The following is a 25,686-nucleotide window of genomic DNA, read 5'->3' as shown; positions in this document are numbered from 1 at the left end:
TATGAGCAGTGATCAAAGTTTTTCCTTCCTTCTTCCAAATAAAGATTTAAAAGTTACTATATTAATGAACTGTTACCTTTTAGTAATTCAGCATAAAACAAAAATTATTATTTTTTATAATAGGATGTACTTAGAAGGGGAAAGGAAGATTCACACACACACAGACAGACACACACACACACACACACACACGTGTGGTTAGATAAGACTATAGCCAATAATTCTGTACTAGGAAGGTGAAAAGCAAAAAACAAAAAAGCAGTTAAAAATTGCTGCTGCTTTGATCTAACAGGAAGGGCTCTGAGAGCCGCCTAAGAGCCCCAACCAATCGGTAGAAGACCAGAGGTTTTTAATGACCTTCAAGATCCAACATGTGTGAACTTGCTCTCTTTGTGATTTGAATGCAGCACAAAAAGGTAGACTGTGTCCAGCTGTGGAGGGAGAGAACTCCCAGAATGACATCTCTTTTTTAAAAAAACAAACAAACCATATAATTAGAGATTGAAACTGTTACTTTCAGGGTTGTAATTATGCAAATTTCACCTTGCAGAAATGCAAGCCACTAAGAAGGCTGATTGCTTTAACAACTGATTGCCTAAATGAGAACAGCATATGGGGTGCCTTTACTCAATGGTGTGTGTGGGAGGGGTTACTCCTAATTCATATGAATTAACATGCAAAGACAAATTCATTGTAGACAAAAAAAGTGGTGGAAAAACAAAGAAACCTCATTCTAAGATTGCAATCACTTTTAAACAGACAACAATCTGAAATGAAGCAAACAGGAATGGATTTATGTTATAAGATAAAAAATTAACATTCTTTATCATAGTGCCTTTATTATACTTTATTATAGTATAATAAATATACTATATATTTATTATATACAGACACTATTTCTTCAGATTTTTATTTATTTTTTAAATTTTATATGCCTGCCAGCATGTCCACACGAACTGCTCCATCTGTCCCGGCACATTTGCAGCTATAGGTGCATTTACCTGCCCATCTGTTGGTGGTAGTTGTTTGTGCCCATACATTCAAGACTCACAGATACCTGCTTGCTGTGGCTGCAGCTGCTCTTGCCTGTTCTGCTTGCAGCTGCTGCAAAGGCCACCTCTTGATTTTCAGCTGGCAGAAGGTGGCCTCCATGGGGGAGGGGGGCACTGCAGGGGCAGTGATTCTGGGGGTCCACCATGGACTTTTGCCCAGGGCCCTGCAATTACTGAGGAGGTCAGAGCTGCCACATGGGAAGATGCAAGGAGAAGCAGTCATTTTAATATGTGGACCCCAGATCATGTAGGGATTTAAAGATGATCACCAGAACCTTGAACTGAATCTGGAAACTGTTCAGCAGCCAGTGAAGAGACCTCAGAATAGGAGCAACCTGGTCTTCTCTACTAGCCCCAAATGGGCAGCTGCTTTTATTTAACATTATTTCCATAGGAGATGTATTTTTCCATGTCCCTTTTTATTTTCTGCCCAATTGGGATGAAAGTCTCAAGGACTGTATCTCTCACACAAGGCATCTTACATCTAAAATTGTGCACATCAATATGTTTCTCATCATGGTCCCACCTGCAGATACATACATATATAAACTGGGGAAACTGAGCAACAAAGTAGATTTTTCTACAAACTTGGGTCAGGTGAAACCAAGAGGTTAAGTGCCCTCTATATACCGGTAGTTGCTGCACAGAAGCTGACTTTTGCACCCCTTTTGAAACAGTGAAGAAAAAGAATTTGGATTTATACTCTGCCTTTCTTTCCTGTAAGAAGACTCAAAGCAGCTTACAAACTCCTTCCCTTCGTCTCCCTACAACAGACACCTTGTGAGATAGGTGGTGCTGAGAGGGTTTGGAGAGAACTGTGACTAGCCCAAGGTCACCCAGCAGGCTTCATGTGCAGGAGTGTGGAAACAAACCCAGTTCCCCAGATAAGGGTCCACCGCTCATGTGGAGAGGTGGGGAATCAAACCCAGTTCTCCAGATTAGAGCCTGCTGCTCTAAACCACTACACCACACTGGCTCTGTTGCGATTTGTTATCCGCAGGTAATGGTAAAACTGATCTCTCCTCCATTGCAGTCTTGCTTTTAGGTGGATTTTACTCTCTCATGTTTCCCATGCATGTATGTCCTTTCTATTAATTCTAAAGGAACCCTTGCAGCATTAATGAGAGAGGAAACTGGGTTGCCTTCAATTAGGTCCTGTGTTCATCAGGCCATTCTAAAACTTTGGAAACAATGTAAAAATTCAAATGCAAATATCCTCAGCATACAATCATTCAATCTTCTGATGTCTAATGATAGGTCACACTCTGGTTTCTTAAATAACATCCTAACCTGTTATTCAGTCCCTGGTGATTTATTGAATAAGCAACAATGGCCTGCTGGGTGTACAACTCGGGTAGTTCAATCAACAGAACAATTCTACAACCCAAAGTTTAATCATGGTTTAAATATTCATAAATGATCACCTTAGAATTCCTTGTTCAGCTAATCTTGCTATTGCAAAATTTAGAGTGGTCTTGACCACCTTGTGCCGCCAAACCATGCCAACGATAGTACTGTCTGAAAGATATAACAAACTGCCAAAGGAACAGCAGCATTGGATTTGTGGAGAGTCTGTTGTGGAGGATCTTTCGCATTATGTTTTATCTCATCCACTGTCTACGGAACCCAGGGCCAAATTTCTTGATGGATTACTGAGAAGCTTAAACTGGCAATCCAACCATGAAAAGATGATATTTTTACTATCAGATGTCGATTCTTGTGTTACTTATAGAATGTCTTTGTTTGCTTGTGCAGCAAAAACAATAATGAGACCCCAAGGAGGACAGATCCATAGAATCTATTAGTGTGGATGTTTTAGCTAATCTTTAACTTGTCTCTTTTTAACATTTTGTGAAATGCTCATTTTATTGTTTTATTTTAATGTTTTATTGTTCTTACTGCATTTATTTTGTAATGGCTGTTGGCTTTTGCATGGGTAAAATTTGATTTGACTATTGACGTCTGCTTTGGATAAAGTTGAGATGCTCTGCAGCTGTGCTTCAATACCTTTGAAGTGACACAGGCTTTCAGCTCGATCAGCTAACGCTGATCTGTCAAGGGCTGTAGAATGGCATCATTTTGTCCCTTGATGTCTCTAGGATGAAAATCCAATACTGTTTCATTGGAAGTTAGAGTGGGAAAAAACAATTCAATTGTAGAGCAGAAGTACTGATAAAGACTGCAACAGTGTGTGACTTTAATTGTTTTCTATCTCATTGGTATTAACCTGCTTGTGCAAATGCTGGCAGGGGTTGGAAGGACCACAAAACAAGGCTTTGTTTAGACCCCCGGAACGCACTCACAGGAGACTGCACCATATGCCCCAGTGCTGGAGGTCTTTTCATTTAAAAACATCTTAGATAGTGCACCAAGCAGTCTTTTAAGTTATGATGTCTTCTTCCTACAGTTAGCAGGCTTATGAGCAGCAGTGGCTTAGGAGGTTAAGAGCTCGTGTATCTAATCTGGAGGAACCGGGTTTGATTCCCAGCTCTGCCGCTTGAGCTGTGGAGGTTTATCTGGGGAATTCAGATCAGCCTGTGCACTCCCACACACGCCAGCTGGGTGACCTTGGGCTAGTCACAGCTTCTCGGAGCTCTCTCAGCCCCACCTACCTCACAGGGTGTTTGTTGTGAGGGGGGAAGGGCAAGGAGATTGTAAACCCCTTTGAGTCTCCTGCAGGAGAGAAAGGGGGATATAAATCCAAACTCCTCCTACTCCTCCTCTTCTTCTTCTTCTTGAGATTCCTTCTGAATATTTCCAGGAGATACAATTTTTATACACACTTTGGACTTCATGTGAGGCTTGGGGTGGCTAACATCATAAAGGATGAAAATCCAAATAAATATATAAATGCATAGAATTAATTATATATTATATAGCCCTTAAAACCCCAATAGGACCCTCTCAGTTTGGGGTGGGGGGTGAGGAAACCCAATCGATGCCAGAACTGGGCCAGTACTAGCATTGTGCGTGTGCGTTGGGGGCGGGGGGAGTTGACACACTCAGTGGCTCCTAACAGTTTCCAAGGGAGACCGGAAGCAACAGCCCAGAAGGAACACAGACGGGGGGTGGGGGGAGGGGTGGCCAGCTGCTATCATGATTCTTTGCTGCCCTCAACCATAGCCCTGGTGCAACATCTTGGTCTTACAGGCCGGGCAGAACTAAGCTAGGTCCCATAACAGGCATCAAGGCCCATTTCAAAACAGAAAGATGCTTTGCATGCTCAGAGCTGCCAGGTCTGCCTTCTTCCCTCACCATACCACAAATGCCCTGCTGGTCAGGGGGCAGACTGGCCCTTTCCTGTTCCAGCTGGTTCCTCTCCTCTAGATAGCATGCCCCTGCTTTGAAAAAATGAAGTGCTTTCATTATTTGGTTGGAAAAATAGATTTGATGAGTCACTGATATCCCTATAATTATGGGAGCATCCCTCTCCATGCAGCCTTTGTTCCAAATTAATGCATTATTGAAGACAGGCCTTTTCTATGAAACAGCTGCCAGCAAAGTATTCCTTTGGATGTTTCTATGACGCACCCATCAAACAGAAACAAAACACATGACTCTAGTGAAATACAGAAAAAGTCGCCAGCTTTGAAGTATTACTTTTTATTTATTTATTTATTTTTGGGATTAAAAGGGTAAGTATGACTGCCCATCCTTTTATGGGCTACATTCCCAAATCCATCAAAAGCATCCTTTCTTTTCCTGTTGCATTCTTTCAATAATATACAATGAGATCAATCAAATGCATGCCACAATTACCACAGCTGCTCAGAACTGGTCCTTATTGTTTATGCCTTACTGTTGTCTTGGGAAAAGTTATAACCTAATTATAGTACAGATGGTCTTGAATTAAACCTACACAGCAGATGCCCTGAAACTCTTTTAAGATTTGAACAAACGGGAGAAATTAGGGAACATGTTTTCTCTCTGGAGAAAAGCATTGTACTTACCTGTAACTGATGTTCATCGAGTGTCCTTCTGTGCAGGCACACATGGGAATGCATATGAACAGGCCTGCCATGGAGAAGAGCAACAAGCTTTTCTTTGTATTCCTTCATCTTCAGAGTGTTCCCACCCGCTTCCCCTTGAGCTGAAGGCAGGATAGTTTCCTGCCAAAACGGTCATGACAGCGGAGGAGGAAGGTGCAATTCCTTCCGTTGACTAACTGCCACCATGTACCAACTCCTCAGAGTGTTAAGTGAATCCGTACAGGTAAATGCCAGAGTGGTGAAGAAGCAGTCTACAGCAGGGAAGGATGTATGCCTCTTCAGCCTTGAGACCCTGGCATGGCATGCCTTGTGAGTTGCGAACAAGAATTACAGAGGCCAAAATATGCCCTTCGCTGAGGCACAAATGACTATCAGAATGGCCAACTTTGGAGCATTTTTTGAACAATACTGACTACTACTTCTCCATCAAAGCTGAGAAAGAAGGAATGATTAGGCCAATAAAGACAGGAACAGAAGAAAACACATCTTCTTGATGTGGTAGTGAAAGGAGAATAGAGGGGATCGCTCCCTCCCCCTCATGAACGTTTTGGCAAGAAACTTTCCCAGTTTCAGCTCCAGGACAAGGGGGAAGGAGTGCTCTGGAGATGCAGGAATGCCGAGAAAAGCTTGTCACTCTTCTTTGCAGCAGGTGGAACTGCACGTAAGTCCACAAAGATGAACCTACTGAAAACATCAGATCAGAATATACTCTATCTACATTCAGTGATGATTTTGAAATAAGCTTTCATCCTAGGGATGTCAGCCTCCTGGTAGCACCTGGGATCTTCCAGAATTACAGTTCATCTTCAGACTACACAGATCAGTCTCTCTGAAGAAAATGCATGCTTTGGAGGATGGTCTCAGTGGCATTCTATCCCACTGGGGACCAGTCTTCCCCTGGGTTCCATCCCCAAATCTCTAGGCGTTTCTCAACCTGGATCTGGCAACCACATGCCCCCATCTCTCTCCAGGGGCCAGAGGGGGACCTGGCAACCCTATTTCCTCCAAGTGAGATCAGGATTGATGGGGGGGAGTGAACGGAGCAAGGAGGAGCAAACTTACTGCAGAGATACAAATGTAATATTTCTGGATATCAAAGTCCAGGAGGCTTGAAATACCTGTTTGTGGCCTGTCTGAGCTCCAAAAATGGAAGTGTTGTGTGACTGTCAGGAGAGGAGCCACTTCCAATGTAGGTGAGACAGATCAAGCTCTTTAAAACCTCTGAAGGCCTGTTCTCAAACATTGTCAAAGTAAAACAGTTTCAACCCAATATTTTAGAGGATTTGTTGTGGGGGGGTTTTAATCAACAAGGTCATACAAGACCAAACAGAATGTGATGGGGCAACCACATTTGTTTATACATGAGTGAAGAAGTGTGAATAAAGTATAGTAATGAAATCAGGCTGGGAGATCAAAGGCCTGTGGTAATGGGATACAATTAATTAAGATGAGGGTAGGGCAGACTTACAACTAAGCAGACATTTTAAGAACCCTGGCTACAATTGCCATATTTAATTTTGGTCCCTGATCACACTTTGACCACTGCAATGGTTTTCAACCATAGTTACTCAGTTTCTGCAATAAAATGTGGACCAACAGTGATACTCTTCAACAATGCAGTCTGTAGAACCAGTAAGCCAAGAATTCAGGAACTTCTGAGGAACAATCATATGATCTGAAATATAGGAATCGCTGAAAAGGATAAGCAAACCCTCCTGAAACCATTCCATTTCATCAGCCCAGAGAGGTATATTTGAACAGACATTCTCCTTGGCAGTTGGATAGATGCATGCTTCACCTGTTTGGGGGAATGACTACTACAATCATAAATTATTTCTAAAAATATATATGAATGTATATTTTACCTTATCATTCCATAGGGAAAGGATCACTTTCAGTGTGTTATACCAATGAGTGAACAGACCCAATTCAGTGGAGGATTTCATCAATAAAAACAAGTTCATGAGAATCCCTACAAGGCAGTTGTGCTCAACAGGTTGTAACACATGCTTGGTGGGCTGCACTCACTCTTACGATAAATTTAGCGAGCTAAAACACAGTTTTGCTGACTGAATATTTTGGCATACATTTGTTTACTATTATTGCACATTCTACACCAGACATTGTTTTATGCATTCATTTATTATATTTATAACTTGCACTTATATCTAGCACACAAAAATAAAACAGAACATACAAACTATTTAATTTGTGTTTCTACCTAGGAACTCCCATGTAAACACTGATTAGCAGGCCATTATTTTCACACTCTTACTGTACAATCCAAAGGAGGTGGGTTGAAGCTGCATTGGAAGTGGTGGGAGTGCTATGCTGACATCTGTGCCCACTGTGCCCAGCGGGTGCCAGTGCTGGGCTGCTTACCTCCACACAGCTGCATAGTGGCCAAACCCATAGTGGCCAAGGCCATGCCTGCACTTTGGAATACCTTCTGGGAGAATTCCCAGAGGTGGAGCTGACATTAGTCGGCCTGCAGTGCACTTTCAGGCTGGGAACGGCCCCTCCCAGCAGCACATATTGATGCCACTGGAAAGTGGGGCATAAGTTACTTTGTGCTATGGGTTTTCCCCTTCTCCTCTGTTGCCATACTTGGTCAGTCTTTTATTGCCACGAGCCAGGAAGTGCAGAAATCAATTGCAAAAGACACTACAGATTTAAGAGAGCAAGCAACATCCTTGACAGCCACATTTCTTCAATGTTACTCATTAATGGGGCCATCCTAAGCAGTTATACCCTTCTAAAATCACTATCTTGAAGAGAAGGGTATGACTTTGCTTATGATGGCATTGAAGGTCATTGAAACATTATTCTACATAAAACAGGACTCCGGTGGCACTTAAAGAGTAATGAAATTCATTCCACCATAAGTTTTTTGGGAGTCTCTTCCTCAGATGATTGACTCTATGTACACGTCAGGCCATGTGAGCTCTGGCTCATGAGAACTTCTGCTGAAATAAATTTCACTATGCTTTGAAGGTGTCACTGGACTACTGTTTGCAGCTCCAAACTAAACTATCATCCTAGAATTACTGTGTATATTTTAAAAGTCTGTTGATTATTTGGAAATAGCTATGCGATACAATTAATCAAACTCTTCGTCTCTTACATTTTAATTTTACCTTTTATACATTTAATGTTAATATATTTCTCTATGCCAAGGAAATTTTTCTATTATTTTATAGCACTAAGCTATAAGCATAGAGTTAGATTTAAGAAAGGGAGAAATGTGTTGATGTTTGTGATTACAGCCATGGTAAAAATATACAGCACAATATTCAACACAATAGCAGGGTCCTGACTTTCAGAATATTTATCAATAGCATCAAAAGACTTACATATGTACTTGCATGATCAATTATCTTCTTGCATTCTCAAGATGTTAGGACAAAATTTCTGTGCCAAAGAGTTGCATATCAAAATCTCCATGTTGTGGACGTTCCCAATACATACAATTCAACCATTCCCGGCTTTCCCTAATGGCTACCTATGTTTACCACTGTTTCCATCTCAACCGCAGCCCCAGCCATAGCTCTTTCCATGACTGGGACTTATTACCAGCAATCTTCTATCATATGGTCCTGCAAACTGTACTGTCAGTCACTTGGGGTGGGGGAGGAGGCTTTGTTAAAGGGCTGGGAGAGCGGATATGAATAGAGGAGGGAAGTTTTTGTATACATATGAAAGTTATGTTTTTCATTTTATGAAGAGCATAATTGCCTGAAAATCAGGACTGGCCCATCCCTTTAAGTAACAAGGGCCACATTTTATGCCAAGGGTCACAAGGCACAAAGTATTCTGCTGGCTCCTCCCACAAGCCTATGACAGTAAATGCAACACACTTTAAATGCAACTTATTTCTAATATTGGGTTCATTGTGCCTATCTGTTGTATCGGATCTGCAGAGATTCATTCATACCTGACAACCTTTATGCACGTATGAACTATTCCTGAATGAATACAAAATAGAATACAACTTCTTCAGAGCTTAATCAGGTATCTTCATATGGTGAATTTAAGGCAACCTCTTTTTATGGGTACTGCAGACATCTTCTCACCAAGTGCCATCATGTAATTTCTTCTCTTTCGGAATCTGGTTATAATTTCAATTTCTTCTTCTTGTTCTCTGCAAGTATCTACAGTATGCAATGGCTTGTAGCAAACATCAGAGATCCCCTCCCTAAAAATGTATGATTGTCAAAGATAAAAGTGCACAGCTAATCATATGAGATCACACCAAACCCAGTAAGTCAAAATTAGTAGATCCATGATGCTGTAAGACAAGAAAAGATAAATTAAAAAGATCATTGTGAAGATATTTGTCACTTTCCAAAATAAAAATAAATAAATAATTGAGCCCTTCGGGGATAGGCGGCCTATAAGTTTAATAAAATGAATAAATAAATAAATAAATAAATAGATGGTCTCTGGTTTGTGCATCTCCAAAAGTGTTCTGAATGTTGGCACTGAAATGTCCACATTGATAATCCCATGGAAACTTTGAACATTAAAAAAAGGATGGATTATTCCAGTTGACAATCATCTGGTGACAACTGTCAGAGTCACAGGTATTATCCATAGCAAGTGGGGGAGATTTATTTATTTAGAAATGTTCCTCTTGCTTTACAAAACAATTGTTCTCAAAGCAAAGAACAATGTCAGGAAACAAAACAAAAACACTACTTAAGAATGATAAAACCAATCAGCACTAATAGGGAACAGAAACACTAAGACCTGGCACAGTAACCAATGACAGGCTGTGTAAGTGTTCATTTCCAGACATCCATGAATTTCATCAGGAACAACCAGTATGTACTTGGACAGCACCATAATGTTAACATTAGCATCACCCTTAACAAGCACCAAGAGGCAGCACTGCAGAGGTATCTTGGACTTGATTGGTTGTTTCCTTTCTCCATGTTAACATACAAGAACATGTCTTTCCCCTCTGCGAAATTTACCTTTCACTTTAGAATAGCAGGGCTCGCAATGCACTGTGTTCTTGTGAATCCAAATGCTGTCTCCTGCCTTCAGGTTTTCCAGAGGTCCTTTGCAAACTTCACACTTGAAGCATACACAGAGTTGAGCACAAATTTTTAGTTGTACAATCCAGTTGAGGAGAACATACATAGGCATCTTTAATATATGACTTTATAATGCAGAAAAACACAGCAATCTCAACAGAATTTCATATAAAACAACTACAGCTGTTAGAAAATTCAGTCCTATATAAATGTATTTTTATTTATTACTAGTCTGTAATACAGTAATAAGTTTAAATATCTCCTGAATTCTTTCTTACCCAATAGACATTTACTGTATTATATCACGATTGTAGAGGTAAGGGCATGAAATATTGATGGAACAATGATTTGGAAGTGTCCGTGTCCGTGTGTGTAAAGTGTGTGTATGTAAAGTGCCATCAAGTCACAGTCGAGTTATAACAACCCGGTAGGGGTTTTAAAGCCAAGAGACTAATAGATGTGGTTTGCCATTGCTTGCCTCTGCATAATGACCCTGGTATTTCTCGGTGGTCTCCCATGCAAGGCCAACCCAGCTTAGCTTCTGAGATCTGATGACATCAGGCTAGCCTGAGCCATGCAGGTCAGGGCAGAAGTATCCTTACTGTATGAAATGTTTTTTCTCTTCACAGCAACCTCTTTTGAAAAACCAGTTCTGCACGTTAATGGCATGGTCCAGTTAGAACCTGGAAAAACTGGTTGTGGAAGGCACCAACGGGCTGTCATGCCACCAGCACTCTTTCTCAAATCCCTGTAGCTAATTTTGCAACTATTACAGTGCAACCACCTCATTTTTAAAAAGCAATAAATTGCAGGACAAAAATTTTGTTGGGGGAAAAGAACCCAGACAGAGTCTAGTATATGGAACACACCTGAGTTGTCAGCTTTGCTGCTACCAAGTGAATGTGGGCCTTGTCATTTATCCGGATGGGAGACTACTGAGCGGCAGTGTGTTTAAAAAAATGCAATAGCCTGCTGGAATGGAGGAAGAGCAGGACTAACGGCTGAACCATTGCTTGGCTTGTAGCAGGGTTTGACTATAAGTTCCATGGGATTCATCAGGCTAACTATTCTTATCATTTATAATATTAATAATTGACAATAATAAAAACAAGGCTTTCAAGCCACAATTTGAGACTGGCACCACATTAATCAATTAAGTCCTACCAAACAAAACCATCTTCCGTTGCATCCTGAAGATCAGAAGTGAGGGGGCCAGGCACACCACCCTGGGACAGTCGTTCCATAATCACAGGGCTGCCCCTGAAAAGGCTCTCTCTTGGGTACCCAACAAATGAGCTTTGGTTGATGAGATAATTAGGAAGGCATCTACTTGTGACCTTAATTCCCAGGTGGGAATATATGGGGGAAGATGGTCCTTCAGATATGTCAGTCCCAAGCCATGTGGGGCTTTTAAGGTCAAAATGAGCACCTTAATTGGGCTCCAGAGCTGATCAATGGTCAGTGTAATTGATGTAATATTGGGGCCATGTGATCCCAATAGCCGGCTCCAACCAGAAGTCTAGCCAAAACATTTTGCCCTAGCTGCAACTTCCACTCTTCAAGGGTAGCCCTAAATTAAGCACATGGTGATTGTCCAACCTAGATGCAACTGAGGCCTGGATCACTGCAGCTAAATCTGATTGACACAGGAACAGACACAGCTGATGCACAGCCAAAACTAAGCAAAAACACTATATCACTGTAGCCACCTAGTTTTCTAAAGTGATTGCTGTGTTGAGTAGCACTCTCAAATTGCAAGACTGGCTTTTCAAGGGGAGTATAATCCCATCTAAGGCGTGAGAAATCAAAAGTCTGTGGTTGGCCTTCCTGCTAATTCAGAGAACCTCTGTCTTGTCAGGATTAAGTTTCAGCCTGTTCACCCTCATCCAGCCCATTACTGACTCCAAGCATCAATTCAAAACATCAATAACATACTTGAAATTAGGTGAGGGTTCCCTCTCAGCCCTTACCTCTTTATGACTTTTCCCTGTGGCTTCTTATAGTTATCAAATAGCATGGGGGCTGAGAGGGAACCCTGTGGCAGCCCAGAGGCCAACTATGTACTATAACTATGGCAAAAGTAACTAAAAGGCCACAGGACCATTGGTTCCTCTAGTCCAGTACCTCTGCCTAGCAAGGTTTCAGCAGTGGCATTCTCCAGTCTTGCTACATGGACTCTCTGAGCTGGAGACACCAAGTTTTCAACCCAGAATCTGATGCATACAAAACATATACTTTACACATCCTTCCTTATTAGCTAGTCAAATGTCTACAGCGTCTAAAAGCCCAAATAATGTAACTTTTTCTATGCTAGCTCAAGAATTCTACATATGGGTCAAATTATGTGCTAACAGTTGACACCCTCAATAATGCACAGTCATGCATGTTTTATAGCAGTGGATGAAAGCCTCCTTCCTACCTTGAAGCAAGTTGCATGGCAGCAGATCTGCAAGGCATCAAGAACCATCTTAGTGTCTGTGCCCAAGGGCTTCCGGCAGAATGTGCACATTTCTTTTTCAATCACGGTCCTGTGTAAGAATTAAGCAGTAAAAACAGGAGCGTTTGGGACTCCACGGATGAGGGATGATATTATTATTCCCATCCACCCCTCCATTATCTCATGCCAGATATCAGTATGCCTGCAAAGATGAGACTTGCAAGAATGCTCTGAAATGGAACTGTCTGTGCGCATGAGGCACTATCCACCTGGAAGTTCTCTTGAACAAGCCTCGTCAGAATGAATGGGATACAGCACTACTGGTTCCTGCTCAGCCCCCGTTCATTTCAACACAACATACACAGGAGAACTTCCACGTGGATTAGGGCTAAAGTTAGGATTGCCAACCTCTAGGTTGGGGGCTGGTCTCCTGCTATTACAAATTATCTACAGACAACCAAGATCAGGGGCCCTGGAGAAAATGGCTGCTTTGGAGGGTGGGCTCTCTGGCATTATATCCTGCTGAGGTCCCTTCTCTCCCCTCTCCAACCCCCACCCTCCACACCAAGGCCCGTTCTGCACATGCAGAATAATGCACTTTCAATCCACTTTAAATGCACTTTGCAGCTGGACTTTACTGTGAGGAATAGCAAAATCCACATGTAAACAATTGTGAAAGTGCATTATTCTGCATGTGCAGAACGGGCCCAAAAGTTTCCAGGTATTTCTCAACCCAGAGCTGGCAACCCTAACCAAACAACTGTATGTCAGTGTCTGGCTTAATGGGTAAATATTTTGTTATGCTATGGGAGAAATCATCACTGTGAAAGGTTATCGCTACTTTTGTAGGCAATCAGGAAAGAGCCTAAGGGGAAATTTAAGGCTCGTTCAGGCCCAGGTAGGAAAATACCTGGAGGTGTTGGGGGTAGAGCTTGAGGAGGGAAGGATTTGGGGAGGGGAGGGACTTCAACAGGGTATAATACCATAGAATCTACATTTCCAAGAGGCCATTTTCTCCAGGTGAACTGATCTCTTGTTGCCTGGAGATCAAATGTAATAGCAGGAGATCTCCAGCCACCACCTACAGGTTGGCTATGGACTTTATGTCCCATTGAAGTCCCTTCCCTCCCTAAATCCTGTCCTCAGGCTCCACCCCCGCAAAATCTCTAGATATTTCTCAACCCAGGGTTGGAAACCCTATCCTTTGCTTTCACCTTAGAAGTCTAGCTGAAGCCTAGCTAAAGTGCCAATTCATACACACATGTTCACGTAGGGTGACAATCTGCATGTGCAAATAAACTGCGCATACCTAATGGCATGGCCAGAAGTTTTGTATCCCCTGGATCAATTCTCTTGTTCTGCCAATCATCAAATATACATTAATAGAGAAGTCAAGTGATTTATGTGCATGGGCAAACCAGGAAGGAATCTTAAGGTCAATTGCAAAAGTATTCACCGTCTTGCTGCCCTTCCCATCCCTTCCAGTAACAGTGGGGGTGCATGTGCATACATACTATATCCTACCTGTCAGAAGTCGAATAAACAGTTTTGATAGATTTTCCATGGATGATGTCTTCATAACTATCATGGGGAAATTTGCTGCAATACAATTAACATGCACCAAGTTATGAACAATCATCACTTTTCCGTTTTGCACTTCAGAGAGAATATCATTAATCAAAAGCCATCTACACAAAACCCAAGGGCAGGCTGAAACAACATGCTGACATCTAAAAGATGCAGTTTTACGCCCCTCTAAAAAAGACCATTTGGGATGAAAAAGTCAGATATTCTTTTAGGGGGAAAAATAAAGCACTGTAGAACAAGGCAAGACACAACACAACTTAAGAAAACATAAAATGCATTATTTTATGTTTTACAACATGCTGTTTAATTGCTCTAACTCAGAGATCAGTGCACACAAGGGCAGCAGTCACTGCCTGCTCTATACACATACTGATGATACAAAGAGGGAAGGAAGACCAATATTGAACTAGGCAGATGAAGTCCCATGCATATATTTAATGTCTCCCTACATGAAACGGAGTTGGTTTGATTCCATGTGAGGACTGGGCCACATAAAGGAATCAGCCTGAACGTGCGGCACTCTTGTCTGTCCCCTATGCAACAGAATTTGGGTAGTGATAACAAAAGGGTATTTTCCCTCAGCTGAATGGCTGCATGTACAGATTTTTTCTCCCTTCCCTTCCAAGTCCTTACTAGACATTATACACTGAAGCACATAATATTAACCCAACAGTCCTTTTAAAATAGGGAAAACCACTCTGGGGAGCTGGCTCAAATCAGAGAAGTAGAAAGCAGAGACAGACAGAAAGAGAATAGTTAGCTAGATTTTTGCTATTTTCTGCTATAAATTGTCCCTACCTTCCCTCTCTCTGTAGAGTTTCAAATACATGTTCTAAGGAGAACGAGATGGATTCGAACACGAGTCACAGCTAGTTTGACCCTTTGGACTCCAGGGAGAAGTCAGAGGTGGGACTTCCCAGTCCAAATTTAGCCATAAATTAGTTGGGCTTACCAACTATTCACTTCCCATATATAATTATACTGACCCACCCTATAGGGCTGTTGTAAGGATTGATGATGAGTGACATGTGAGGCCCTGCAGTTAGAGTTGCCAGCTCCAGGTTGGCAGATACTTGGAGATTTAGGAGGTGGAGCCTGCAGAGGGCCAGGTTTGGGAGGGAGGGACTTCAGTGGGGCATAATGCCATATTCCAGAGCAGTCATTTTCTCCAGGTGAACTGATCTCTGTTGCCTGGGGTTGTAATGCCAGGAAATCTCTAATCGCCACCTGGAGGTTGGCAATACTGTCTGCAGTGCATCCCCTCACCACCTAAGGCATGGCAATTTGGGATGAACCAAGGGCTTCTTCTATGTGCCACATGTGGAATGCTCTCCACTTTGACTCAGCTGCTCTTAGTACTCCATGGCCTTGGAATACATTCATTTGTTATCTGGTCTTTTTGTTATCTGTTCATTTTTGGGATATATTCATCTATCTATCATTATCCTGCACCTCTAGGGGGCTCACTGAGTGTGTAGAAACCCAAGCATTGTTAGGGTAAAAGTCTCGGGTGGAGTTAAGGCATGAATAAACCCATAACTTAATGGTATATTGCACTGGGACCACAGCCTCTGAATATTGATCTTCCTAATCTCTTTAGGTATACTCCTGAAATTATCCTGGGATATAATAAAAAATTAGAAATCTTAGTGAACGTTTTCTATACGCTGAAGAAATCAGGTCAGCCAAAACACAGATGAAAAATAACTTTACTTATTGTTTAAACAATTATGTTTAAACAGTTATTTTTGAAATTGTATACAAGGAAATATTTGAGAAAAACATGTTGCATTTTTCAGGTACCTATTCTCATATGTCCTTGTGTACACAGTAGTGTCCTTTGGATGTGAGTAACTGCTTGAGGCATTATAGCTGAAATATACACAAAAATGTAGAGAACTTCATTTTCTAAAAACAAATATACACAAAAAATGAAAAGAGACAACATCAAATAGCATTACTTCCTGAACCAGGAGTCATTGTTCATTTTAGGCCCCACAGGTGCATGAATAAAGCTCCATTTCAAAATATTGGATAAAAATAGATAGATGTTGATATGCACATAACCAGTTAGAAACTTGCATGACGGAGAAGAATAGAATTAGGGTTAAATACCTGCCTGTACAAGTATATACCATGAAACAGAATGAGATAAGAATGAAATATATGACCGACTATGTCTACAGTTGACCTTTGACCTTTGGGTGCTAGTGTCGAGCTAGGCTGGGTTGATCAAGTGGATCTCAGTGGTGTATCTAGAGCAGGGGTAGGGAACCTGCGGCTCTCCAGATGTTCAGGAACTACAATTCCCATCAGCCTCTGTCAGCATGGCCAATTGGCCATGCTGGTAGGGGCTGATGGGAATTGTAGTTCCTGAACATCTGGAGAGCCGCAGGTTCCCTACCCCTGAAGAGGGTGTCAGGGTCATCTGACCCAGGCACCATCTTCCTGGGTCACATGGGGGGTGCATTTTGCCCCCCTCCCCTCAGAACCCATCCCCTGGCCAGACTCCCCGCTGGCCCCCTGGCTGAACTCCCCCCTACCCCCGCCAAACTCCCCCCACTGCCATAAAAAAAGCACGATCCCAGCCCCCTCGCCTTCCAGTAAGCCGGGGTGGAAGATCGGGAGGGAAGCCATGCCACTTGCTCGTTTGCCTTGTGTGCTTTGGAACAAACCAGAGGCTCTCTGAGTGCAGATGAGTTGAAGTTTCCAGACTGCTCACTAAGGTAGCCCCACATAGGGTGAAGAACAGAAAGAGAAAAAAGATGCTCAGGAACCACTGTGTCCACAGTCTAGCTCTGTGGTGGCGAACCTATGGCACTCCAGATGTTCATGGACTACAATTCCCATCAGCCCCTGCCAGCATGCTGACAGGGGCTGATGGGAATTGTAGTTCATGAACATCTGGAGTGCCATAGGTTCGCCATCACTGGATCTCACAGGTCAAGCAGAGCTACAACATAAGGGCCAACTCTGCTGAGTGGAAAATCCCCCAGGGATATCAGGAACCACTCCCAATCCACCAGATAATGGCCAATCAGAGCAGAGTGGAAAACTCTCCCTTTACCAAAATATATATCCTATTCCAGAGAAAATCAAATCATGTGTATGACCCGCTGCATGTGTAGGTAGCAGAGTGTTCTGGGGCAGTCATATGGCTTTCATGGCAGCCACAAGGTCCTGAACTGCTCCCTTTATGGCAGTCTCAGCATCAACATTTTGAAGCCCCAAGAACAACCAGCTTTATGGTTCTCATTGTCAAGTCTGAGACCGATACCATTAACCATGTTATTCTTCTGGAGAGGCTGGCTGGGATGGGAGTAGGGTAGAGGCTCAGTTATCTTCCATTCGGTTGACATGTTAGTCATGACGCTTCCTTGAAAAGCATAATCTGGCCATGGTGCTCCATTCTCTGATCACATCCAGGTTAGATCATTGTCACGTGCTCTACGTAGGGCTGTCATTGAAACCTGTCTGAAAATCTCAGCTGATCCAAAATGAGGCAGCCAGCCTGTATTACAGGTCAGATTCAGGGACTGCACCACTCCAGTTCTGAAAGATCTCCTTTACTGTCTGCTCATCTGTTTCCAGGCACAACCCAAAGTGTTGGTTCCTAAATGGTTGGGGCCAGGATATGTGAAGGACTGCTTCTTCCCATACTGTGCTGTTAAGATCCCCTTTCCCAGACTTTCTCTGCTCAATGCCAGAAATAGCATTTTTCAGCTACAGGAATATTCACTCAGTCGATCTACAGTGCAATCCTAAGCAGAGTTACTCCAGTCTAAGTCCATTAATATCAATAGGCTAAGACTGGAGTAACCCTGTTTAGGATTACAATGTTACTAATTTAAATTATGGTACCTGGATTCTCTTGTAACCTGGTATGAGCGTTTCATGTCCGTCTGCTTGTCTGGAGCACGGGCTGATTCACACTCTTGTTCAGATACCCTGAGGGAGGGGAAAGGAGCTGTTAACAGTTAGAACAAAGGAAAGCATATTCCTTATCTTTAACTTCTTATGCTACACTTTTTTCCCCTAGAAAAATATTTAAGGAAGACAGGGGAAAATCTCATGCAAAAAAAATCCTAACAGGATGCGGTCACCACAGACTTTCTCGCCAGCTATTATGCCTTGAAAGTCTGTTGTTTTTGTGCTCGATCTGTAAGTTTTGCTCAGTGAATGGTCCACAGTGATGGCCACAATTTTATATGCACAGTGTGTACTTTGAATGAACTAGGCCTCTTCACTGTTTTGCCAGTCTAGTGCAGTGAGGCTCATTTGAGAGCCAAGAAGGACGGCCATTCTTCTTCGTACACAGCCTTTGGCAGCATTCCTTCTCCGGGCTTTGAAGCCAAAGAGATTTAACAGCCTTAATGCAAGCAATCCACAAAAGGCTTACTTCTTTCAAACAGACAACAGTGTAAGGGGTCTACCATGGCTAGGGGAAGTGGGCAGGGTCCCACAGAGAAAACAGAGGGGCAGGAACCTGGAACAGAGTGCCCTCTCTTTAGCCCAATTTAAACAGAAAACTGAAGAGGCAAAGGCCTTCCCTATGCTACTAGAACAAGCTCAGTATCACATTTAAACTGAGAATGAATGTTTATTTACAGTTAACAACCAGCAATACAACAATTCACAAAAGGCCAAATTCCAAACCTTAACAAAGAGGCAAAAAGTTAAAATATAAAATAGAACTTATTTCAAGAAACTGTGCTGCAAGACATTCATCCTGCTGACACAGGATTTAGAAGAGCTATGGATCTCTGGGGTGTGGAATGTCAGGGTATAGTCCAATCTTATTGGATCTTAGACCCTAAGCAGGGTCAGCCATTGGATGGGGAAACACCAAGGAGAACTCTGGAGAAGAAGGCCTTGGCAAACCACCTGTGCTTCTACAATTAACAATACAATAACCTTTATTAGGTATAAATTAAAAGTTGTTGACAGAATGACCAGGAACTATTGAACAGAGGTGGCAACAAATTGACAAAACAGCACCGAATTAACAGAAGGAATAAAAATTAAAACTTCTAAAACACCTGTGCCTCTCACTTGCCTTTTAAGCCCCTTGCTGGGGTTGCTCCTGGTCAGTTATGACTTGACAGTACATACATATGGATCTTTGGTGTCCAACTTAGCATATGTAGCAGCCCAGTTTGGACAAGAATCTGAGCTTGTGCAAAATTACACAGGGAAGCCATTTTTCCTCACTGGCCTCATTTAAATCAGGCCTTAATTTCATTCACACAAATTGTCACACACTGATGATCTCCAAACAAAATCTTTTTGTTTTATATGCGAGTAAATCCTATACAACACAGTAATACATATTTTTAGTAAACGGGCTGTCCAGGCTCAATGTCTGCACCTCCCTCTTACCCTTTAGAGGAACTGCAAATCCCACTGAAGGCACACAGTGCCAGCAAGCACTGAGGCTGAGGAGGTCACCTGCCAGGTTGCAGGAGGGTGTAGCTGTAAAGCTTGAAAAAGTCAGCTCTTAGCAGCATGCTCTGCAGCAGAAGCCAACCCGCCTGAGTTCCTACCAGAGATGACCCTGGCTCTGAGACCCAGGGGAGCTCTGACAAAGCAGAGCTGTTTGTGCAATTGTGCCAATACATTTCTTGTATTATAGAACATATCAGCCCTTTTGACAAGACCCTGATTTGGATGTTCCAAGCTAGCCTAATCTTGTCTGGTCTGGAAGCTAAGCAAGGTCAGCCTTGGTTAGTATAGGATGGGAGACCAGCAAAACAGTCTGGGGTAGCTACCAAGAGGTAGGCAATGGCAAACCACCTCTGTTAGTCTCTTGCCTTGAAAATGCTACAGTGTTGCCATAAGCCAGCTGCAACTTGACACCACTTTCCCCAACCACCACCGTTTGTGCTTATTTATTTATTTACAAGAGAGATTTTTTAAAATTCTCCATGGTACCCATAACAACTATCAAAATACAATCAAAGAATCCCAGCAACAACTTTTTTTTTGCTGTCAAGTCACAGCTGACTTATAGTGACCCCCAGTGAGTTTTCAAGGCAAGAGACATTGGGAGGTGGTTTGCCATTCCTGCCTTACAAACACCAGTTCTCCCTTCAGCCACCCAACAACAGTTCTTCAGCCATGTCCAAAGCATGACTGAAAAGCCCTGCCAAAAAGCTCCACTTTGCTCTCCTTTTGACATGTTAGCGGAGATGGATCTTCCCCAGACACCAAACTGCTTCAGCAGAGAACCCTGCAGGAGGGGTGCAATCATAATGGAACAAAATAGCACAAAACGGTGGGAGAGCTGCCTAGTTTTCCAGAGAGACAGGATGCATTGTTTTCCATAGATCATATATGGAAGTAGCCCAAGATTACATGGGTTGCAAAAAATTCGATTTCAGACTCACCTCTTTTTATTTTGATCCGCAGTAGATGATTTTATCACAATGAGGTCATCAAGCTCTCGGCTTCTGTCAGACAGAATATATCAAAACACTTCTTTATTGAATAAGGGAGGAAATCTACCGTTTCACTGAAACTTCTTTCACGTTGTTTTAACAGTATTTCTTCTTAAAAGTTAACAACTGATCCTACGCACATCTACTTAGAAGTAAATCCCATTGTATTCCATGAGGATTGCTTCCCAGTAAAAGGACATAGGATTGCAGTACAAGTCAGTAATACCCTAATCTCAGGGCCCAACTAGATGTGGCAGGGGCTTCGAGGCCAAGCCTTGATCGCCAATATCATTTCAGAAGAAACTTTAGCATTTAAAATTGCTGTGGAGGCCTGATTCCAACCAGGCCCATGGCGCGGGGGAAACGTAACCTTATTTCCCCCCCGCACGCCTTTCAAAGTGCCCAAACAGATCCTGTTATGGCACTACAAAGGGCACACAGGGGACAAGATTGCCTGTTGCCGCCGTGCCACCAGCCTGATCAGAATCAGGATCCTGCAGCAATTTTAAAATGTGAAAGTTTCTTCTAAAACTACATTGGTGGCCAAGGATTGTTCCTTTGGTTGCAGTCATGCCTAGCTTGGCCCTCAAATGCATTCTGTAAAAGAAATTCCAAGATTACAGTGAAGTACATTCACTATAATTCCATTTTAACTACCATCGGTACAATCTATGCTGCTCAAATGCCATGAGAAAGAAAGAAGTTTGTTTGCAGGCATGGAAGGTGATCAGAGATGCTAGAGCTTCAAGTAGGGTTGCCAACTCTGGCTAGGGAAATTCCTGGAGATTTGGGAGTGGTGCTTGGAGAGGAAACTCAGGGGAGACGTGATGCTACACTCTGCTCTCTAAAGCAGCCATTTCCTCTTGAGGAACTGATCTCTATAATACCGAGATCAGTTGTAAATTCCAGAAGAATTCCAGGGCCTACCTGGAGGCTGATAACCCTGGCACCAAGATAGCTTTGACAGGCACAGGAAACTCCCTTGTCCAGAAGCTTACCTACCCTCCACCTTTACCTCTGGGGAGGAAAGAGGTGCTGCATGCAGTTCTGGTAAAGGCAAGGGTGGTGTATAGAAGCAAATGGGGACAGCTTCATAGAAGCAACATACACCCACAGCTGGTCTTATGGGTGTGCTTTTCAGTTTAAAGGAATATGTAAACGGACAAGTAACACCTACCCACAGGCAAGTTTGCATGGAGCATCAGAACAAGACTTAAAGGCACTACCTTTTGTTTTGTGGTGCAGTGTTATTGACATCAATGAAGTCATCCAGATCTCTTCCCCTGTGAGAAAAACAAGAAGTTAAAAATCAGGGTGATGGTAAACATGCCTTTAAAAAAAAAAGACCAAGAGAGTGAGAGACAGACAGAGAGACAGACAGAGAAGATTTCATGTTCATCAAAGAAAGAATCACTGGCAGAACTTAACAGATCAAATATTTGGCAGCTACTTTGAAGTTATTAGTATTCTGCAAATAGATTTATACTTTAATTACTGTGATTTTTAAAAAAAAATTTTTACCATTAAATCACTGCTGACCTATGGTGTGACCCAACAGGGTTTTCAAGCCAAGAGAAGTTCAGTGGTGGTTTGCCATTGCCTGCCTCCGCATCCTTGGAGGTATTTCTTGGAGGTATCCCATACAAATATTTGCCACTTTTAAAATGGTTTATCTTTTCCTGATTCAGTGACATGATAAAAAGCAAAGATGTCTGATACCAGCATATGAGCCCATGCTGGCTCAGTAGTGTTTTCTACCCTGTTATAGGACATGGGCACGTTCTTCAGGATTGTGTACCCTCTTTGTCCTTATTTATTCTTCTCCTGAGCACAACGTAACCACTGATGGGGCAAAATGACAGCTTGTTATGAATGTTAAACCCAAGTTCTCTGTTGAGATGGCAAGTTAACTTGGTACTGCAGGTGTTTAGATTCTCTATTTCTACTTCCATAGAAGGGGGTAATGGCAGGACTAGCCTTGTATCTATCTGAAAATAGCTTCCATACATGCCTATTTTTTCTTATCTTTTGCCTGTTCAGTTGTTATATGCTGAGAAAATTCTGAACCAGGATGCATGTGTACTCCTACCCATGGAAAGAAAGTAACGAGTGGGCTGTCAAAATGTGAGATATACATTTTCCTAAGTGTACTTGATGAAAGGGCAGGATGTAAATATGATTCAACAGTGTCTTAAATCATTACCCCTTATGTCCCACATAGGCCACTGCGTTCGGCAGTGGCAGAATTGCTGGTGACCCCTAGCCCCGCGACAATGCGGCTGGCCTCGACCCGGGCCAGGGCCTTTACGGCTCTGGCCCCTGCCTGGTGGAATGCCCTACCTCCATCAGTCCGGGCCCTGCGGGACCTTGGTGAGTTCCGCAGGGCCTGTAAGACAGAATTATTCCACCGGGCCTTTGGAGAGGCTGGCCGCGGTTTTACTGCCCCCCACTGAAATTCTGCCGATTTCCATCTTTGTCATCTTGGTTGGGCCTGCTGTGACTCCATCTGGGCCCACCTGTTCCCTCCCTTTCCTTCTTTTTCCTTTTTCCCCTTGCTTTTAGCCTTAAGCGGGGCGCCTGTTTGAACTGTTTGAACTGTTTGAACTGTTTTAACCTGTTTGAATTTTTTGGATTGTTCGAACTATATGTAACTGCTGCCGGAGTTTTAATGTTTAATGTCATGTTGTTGAGTTGCTGTTGATAACAGCCATGTTGTTGAGCCGCCTCGAGCCCCTCGGGGAAGAGGCGGCCTAGAAATTTAAAATATAAATAAATAAATATAAATAAATTACATAAACTTAAACTACATCACATATGCTTAAATCATAATATATATTTTACGTATACTATATTATAAATATATATAGAGAGAGAGCACATTTTTATCCCATACTTCCCCCAAGGAGATTAGGATGGACACCCCCCCACACACACATTTTATTCACACAATAACCATATGAGGTAAGCTGGCCTGAAAAGGGTGGCCCTGGGACACCCAGAAAGCTTGTGCTGATGTAAATAATAATAATATAAAATAATGTATTGCTAGATATATGATCCATAACAAAACAAAGTGATGAATTCTCACCTGCTTTGAGGAACTTCTGAAGCTGATGCTGGATGTATCACCCCTGGTAGACGAGGGCCCCAGAGTCACACGGATGGCTCTGCAGCTCTGCTGAGAGCCCAGCCTTTTTGCATTAACACACTGACAGCCTTTCAAAACAGATGCAGATAGAATCTTCCAACAGGAAAATCCTGCTCCTGCTCCCTGCCTACATATTGTTGTGACCATTTCTTAGTGTCATAGGTAACCTTGTTTTCAGCCTCAACTATTACCCGAGGTTCTCCATCCAATGGGCTCTTTTCTGGTTATCTTTCAGAGGAACATGTACGGGGGGACCTAGTACAGGTACAGCAGTAAGAACAAAATCCCAGGCCCAGTTCAGACATGAATTTTACCGAGAGAACCACAAACCTGGCAGCAGCAAAGACAAAAGAAATTGCATACTTGCAGGTAGATTTGCCAGCTCTGGGTTGGGAAATACCTGGAGAATGTGGGGGTGAAACTCGGAGAGGGACTTCAGCAAGATATAATGCTATACGGTCCACTCTCCAAAACAGTCATTTTCTCCAGGGAAACTGATCATGGTTGCCTGGAGATCTGTCAGTTGCAACAGCGAGAGATCTCCAGGTGTCACCTAGAGATTGGCAACCCTACCTGCAGGGCATTTCTTGTAATTCCCTTACATTGTGAAGACTGCAATGTATTTCATTTATCTGTATCTAAAGTCTCCCAGACCTCACAATTGGTGCCCCTTTTTTCAACCAAGGGATACAATTGCAAGATCCAGCACAGCCTGTACTACCCAAGGCATAACCTGGCTCACATGCAAATGGGAAAGTATGGATGGGCCAGAAGCTGGCTCCCAGTGTTCCATATGGCCATTCTCACCAGGAAAGTAATTTCTAATGGAGCCCTAATATTGTGAACTAGACGTACGAATCTATATACACTATAATTACTGCACCCGTACCACAAAGAGCAATACCACTCAATCCATTTCTGTCTCTGCTCTATGCTCCTTGAGTGTTGTCAAGAATACATTTGTATGGATGTCTTGTAAAAATCAGGATTTCCATGAATACAGTCAACATTTCTCAGCAGAAATTTCTGTAACTGCAGGTGAACTTTATTCTGTAACTGTAACTGCAGGTGAACTGTAACTGCAGGTAAACTTTACGGAAATTACTATTGAGAAACAGCAGCTGTATGACGCAGGAAGCAATGCAGCAGCTATATCTGTCGCAGGGAGCAATGCACAGAGACAAATCAGACCATGCAAATAGCTCAAACAGGCTTCTAAATGCTGGAACTGAATACATACACAAGGTTTGTCAAATATGTCAGCCCTCCATTAGTGCCTCCATAGAAGCAGAAAATTTAGGTAGAACATTAATTACACCTTCAATAACCTCTAAGGCCGTTTCCGCATGGCAGCGGAAACGGCTGGGTCGGCGCTTCTCGCGCTGACCCGAAGACGCTGGGACCGTCCGCATGGACGGTCCCGGGAAGAGGCAGGCAGCCGGAGCCGCGGAGCGCCGGCGCCCGCACGACCCGGCTTGTCCCTGGGCCTCCGGCGTGTCGCCGAGGCCTGGGGACACACCCCCCTGGCCCTGCGCGCCTGCCCAGGGACAAGGTGAGTGCCGGGTCGGGGAGGCGCCGTGAAGCCGCTGCCGTTCGCTCGGCAGCGGCTTCACGGCGGCGTATTCCGAAAAGAACGCTTCTTAGCGTTCTCGGAATACGCCGGCTGCGGGCCAGCCGGGCGGCGCGGGGGCGGCGCGGCTGCGCTGCAGCTGCGCTGCCCGTGCGAATGGCAGCCTGGAGACGGAGTTTTTACCGTCTCCAGGCCGTCATTTTCCGCCCGTGCGGAAACGGCCTAACTTTCTGGCTAAGGAACACAGACATCCACTTGAAAACATAGTTGGACAATCTGCCCTGCAAATGCTGATCTGCTCCTTATTTACATTATGCAGGTTGATCTGTGGAGCTCTGGTGGATTGAGGATGCTGAATTTCAGGCAAGGATTTTTCTAGTTGGTTTGCTGGTGCTTTCCAAAACTAATTAAGTCTTCGTATGTAATA

At 43.1% G+C, this 25,686-nt stretch overlaps 1 protein-coding gene across 4 annotated transcripts in view; it reads right to left on the bottom strand.

Annotated features, from left to right (window-relative positions):
• Positions 1–7,164: 7,164 nt before the first annotated feature.
• Positions 7,165–25,686, bottom strand: part of SCEL (sciellin) — a 108,433-nt gene continuing 89,911 nt past the window's right edge. For 3 of the 4 annotated variants that reach the window (XM_048493701.1, XM_048493699.1, XM_048493698.1), the window contains 8 exons: positions 21,768–21,824; positions 20,491–20,553; positions 17,966–18,052; positions 15,908–15,976; positions 14,042–14,116; positions 12,500–12,608; positions 10,018–10,120; positions 7,165–9,329 (listed from right to left, as the gene is read on the bottom strand). In XM_048493701.1, coding sequence (XP_048349658.1) covers positions 9,313–9,329; positions 10,018–10,120; positions 12,500–12,608; positions 14,042–14,116; positions 15,908–15,976; positions 17,966–18,052; positions 20,491–20,553; positions 21,768–21,824 — 580 coding nt within the window. In that variant the 3' untranslated portion in view covers positions 7,165–9,312. The remainder of the gene's footprint in view (positions 9,330–10,017; positions 10,121–12,499; positions 12,609–14,041; positions 14,117–15,907; positions 15,977–17,965; positions 18,053–20,490; positions 20,554–21,767; positions 21,825–25,686) is intronic. The other variant, XM_048493702.1, reaches the window with a different exon arrangement.

Source organism: Sphaerodactylus townsendi, linkage group LG04 (genome assembly GCF_021028975.2).
Source record: "Sphaerodactylus townsendi isolate TG3544 linkage group LG04, MPM_Stown_v2.3, whole genome shotgun sequence".
NCBI lineage: Eukaryota > Metazoa > Chordata > Lepidosauria > Squamata > Sphaerodactylidae > Sphaerodactylus > Sphaerodactylus townsendi.
The sequence above is the reverse complement of the archived record's forward strand: the minus strand, read 5'-3'. Positions and strand labels throughout refer to the sequence as shown.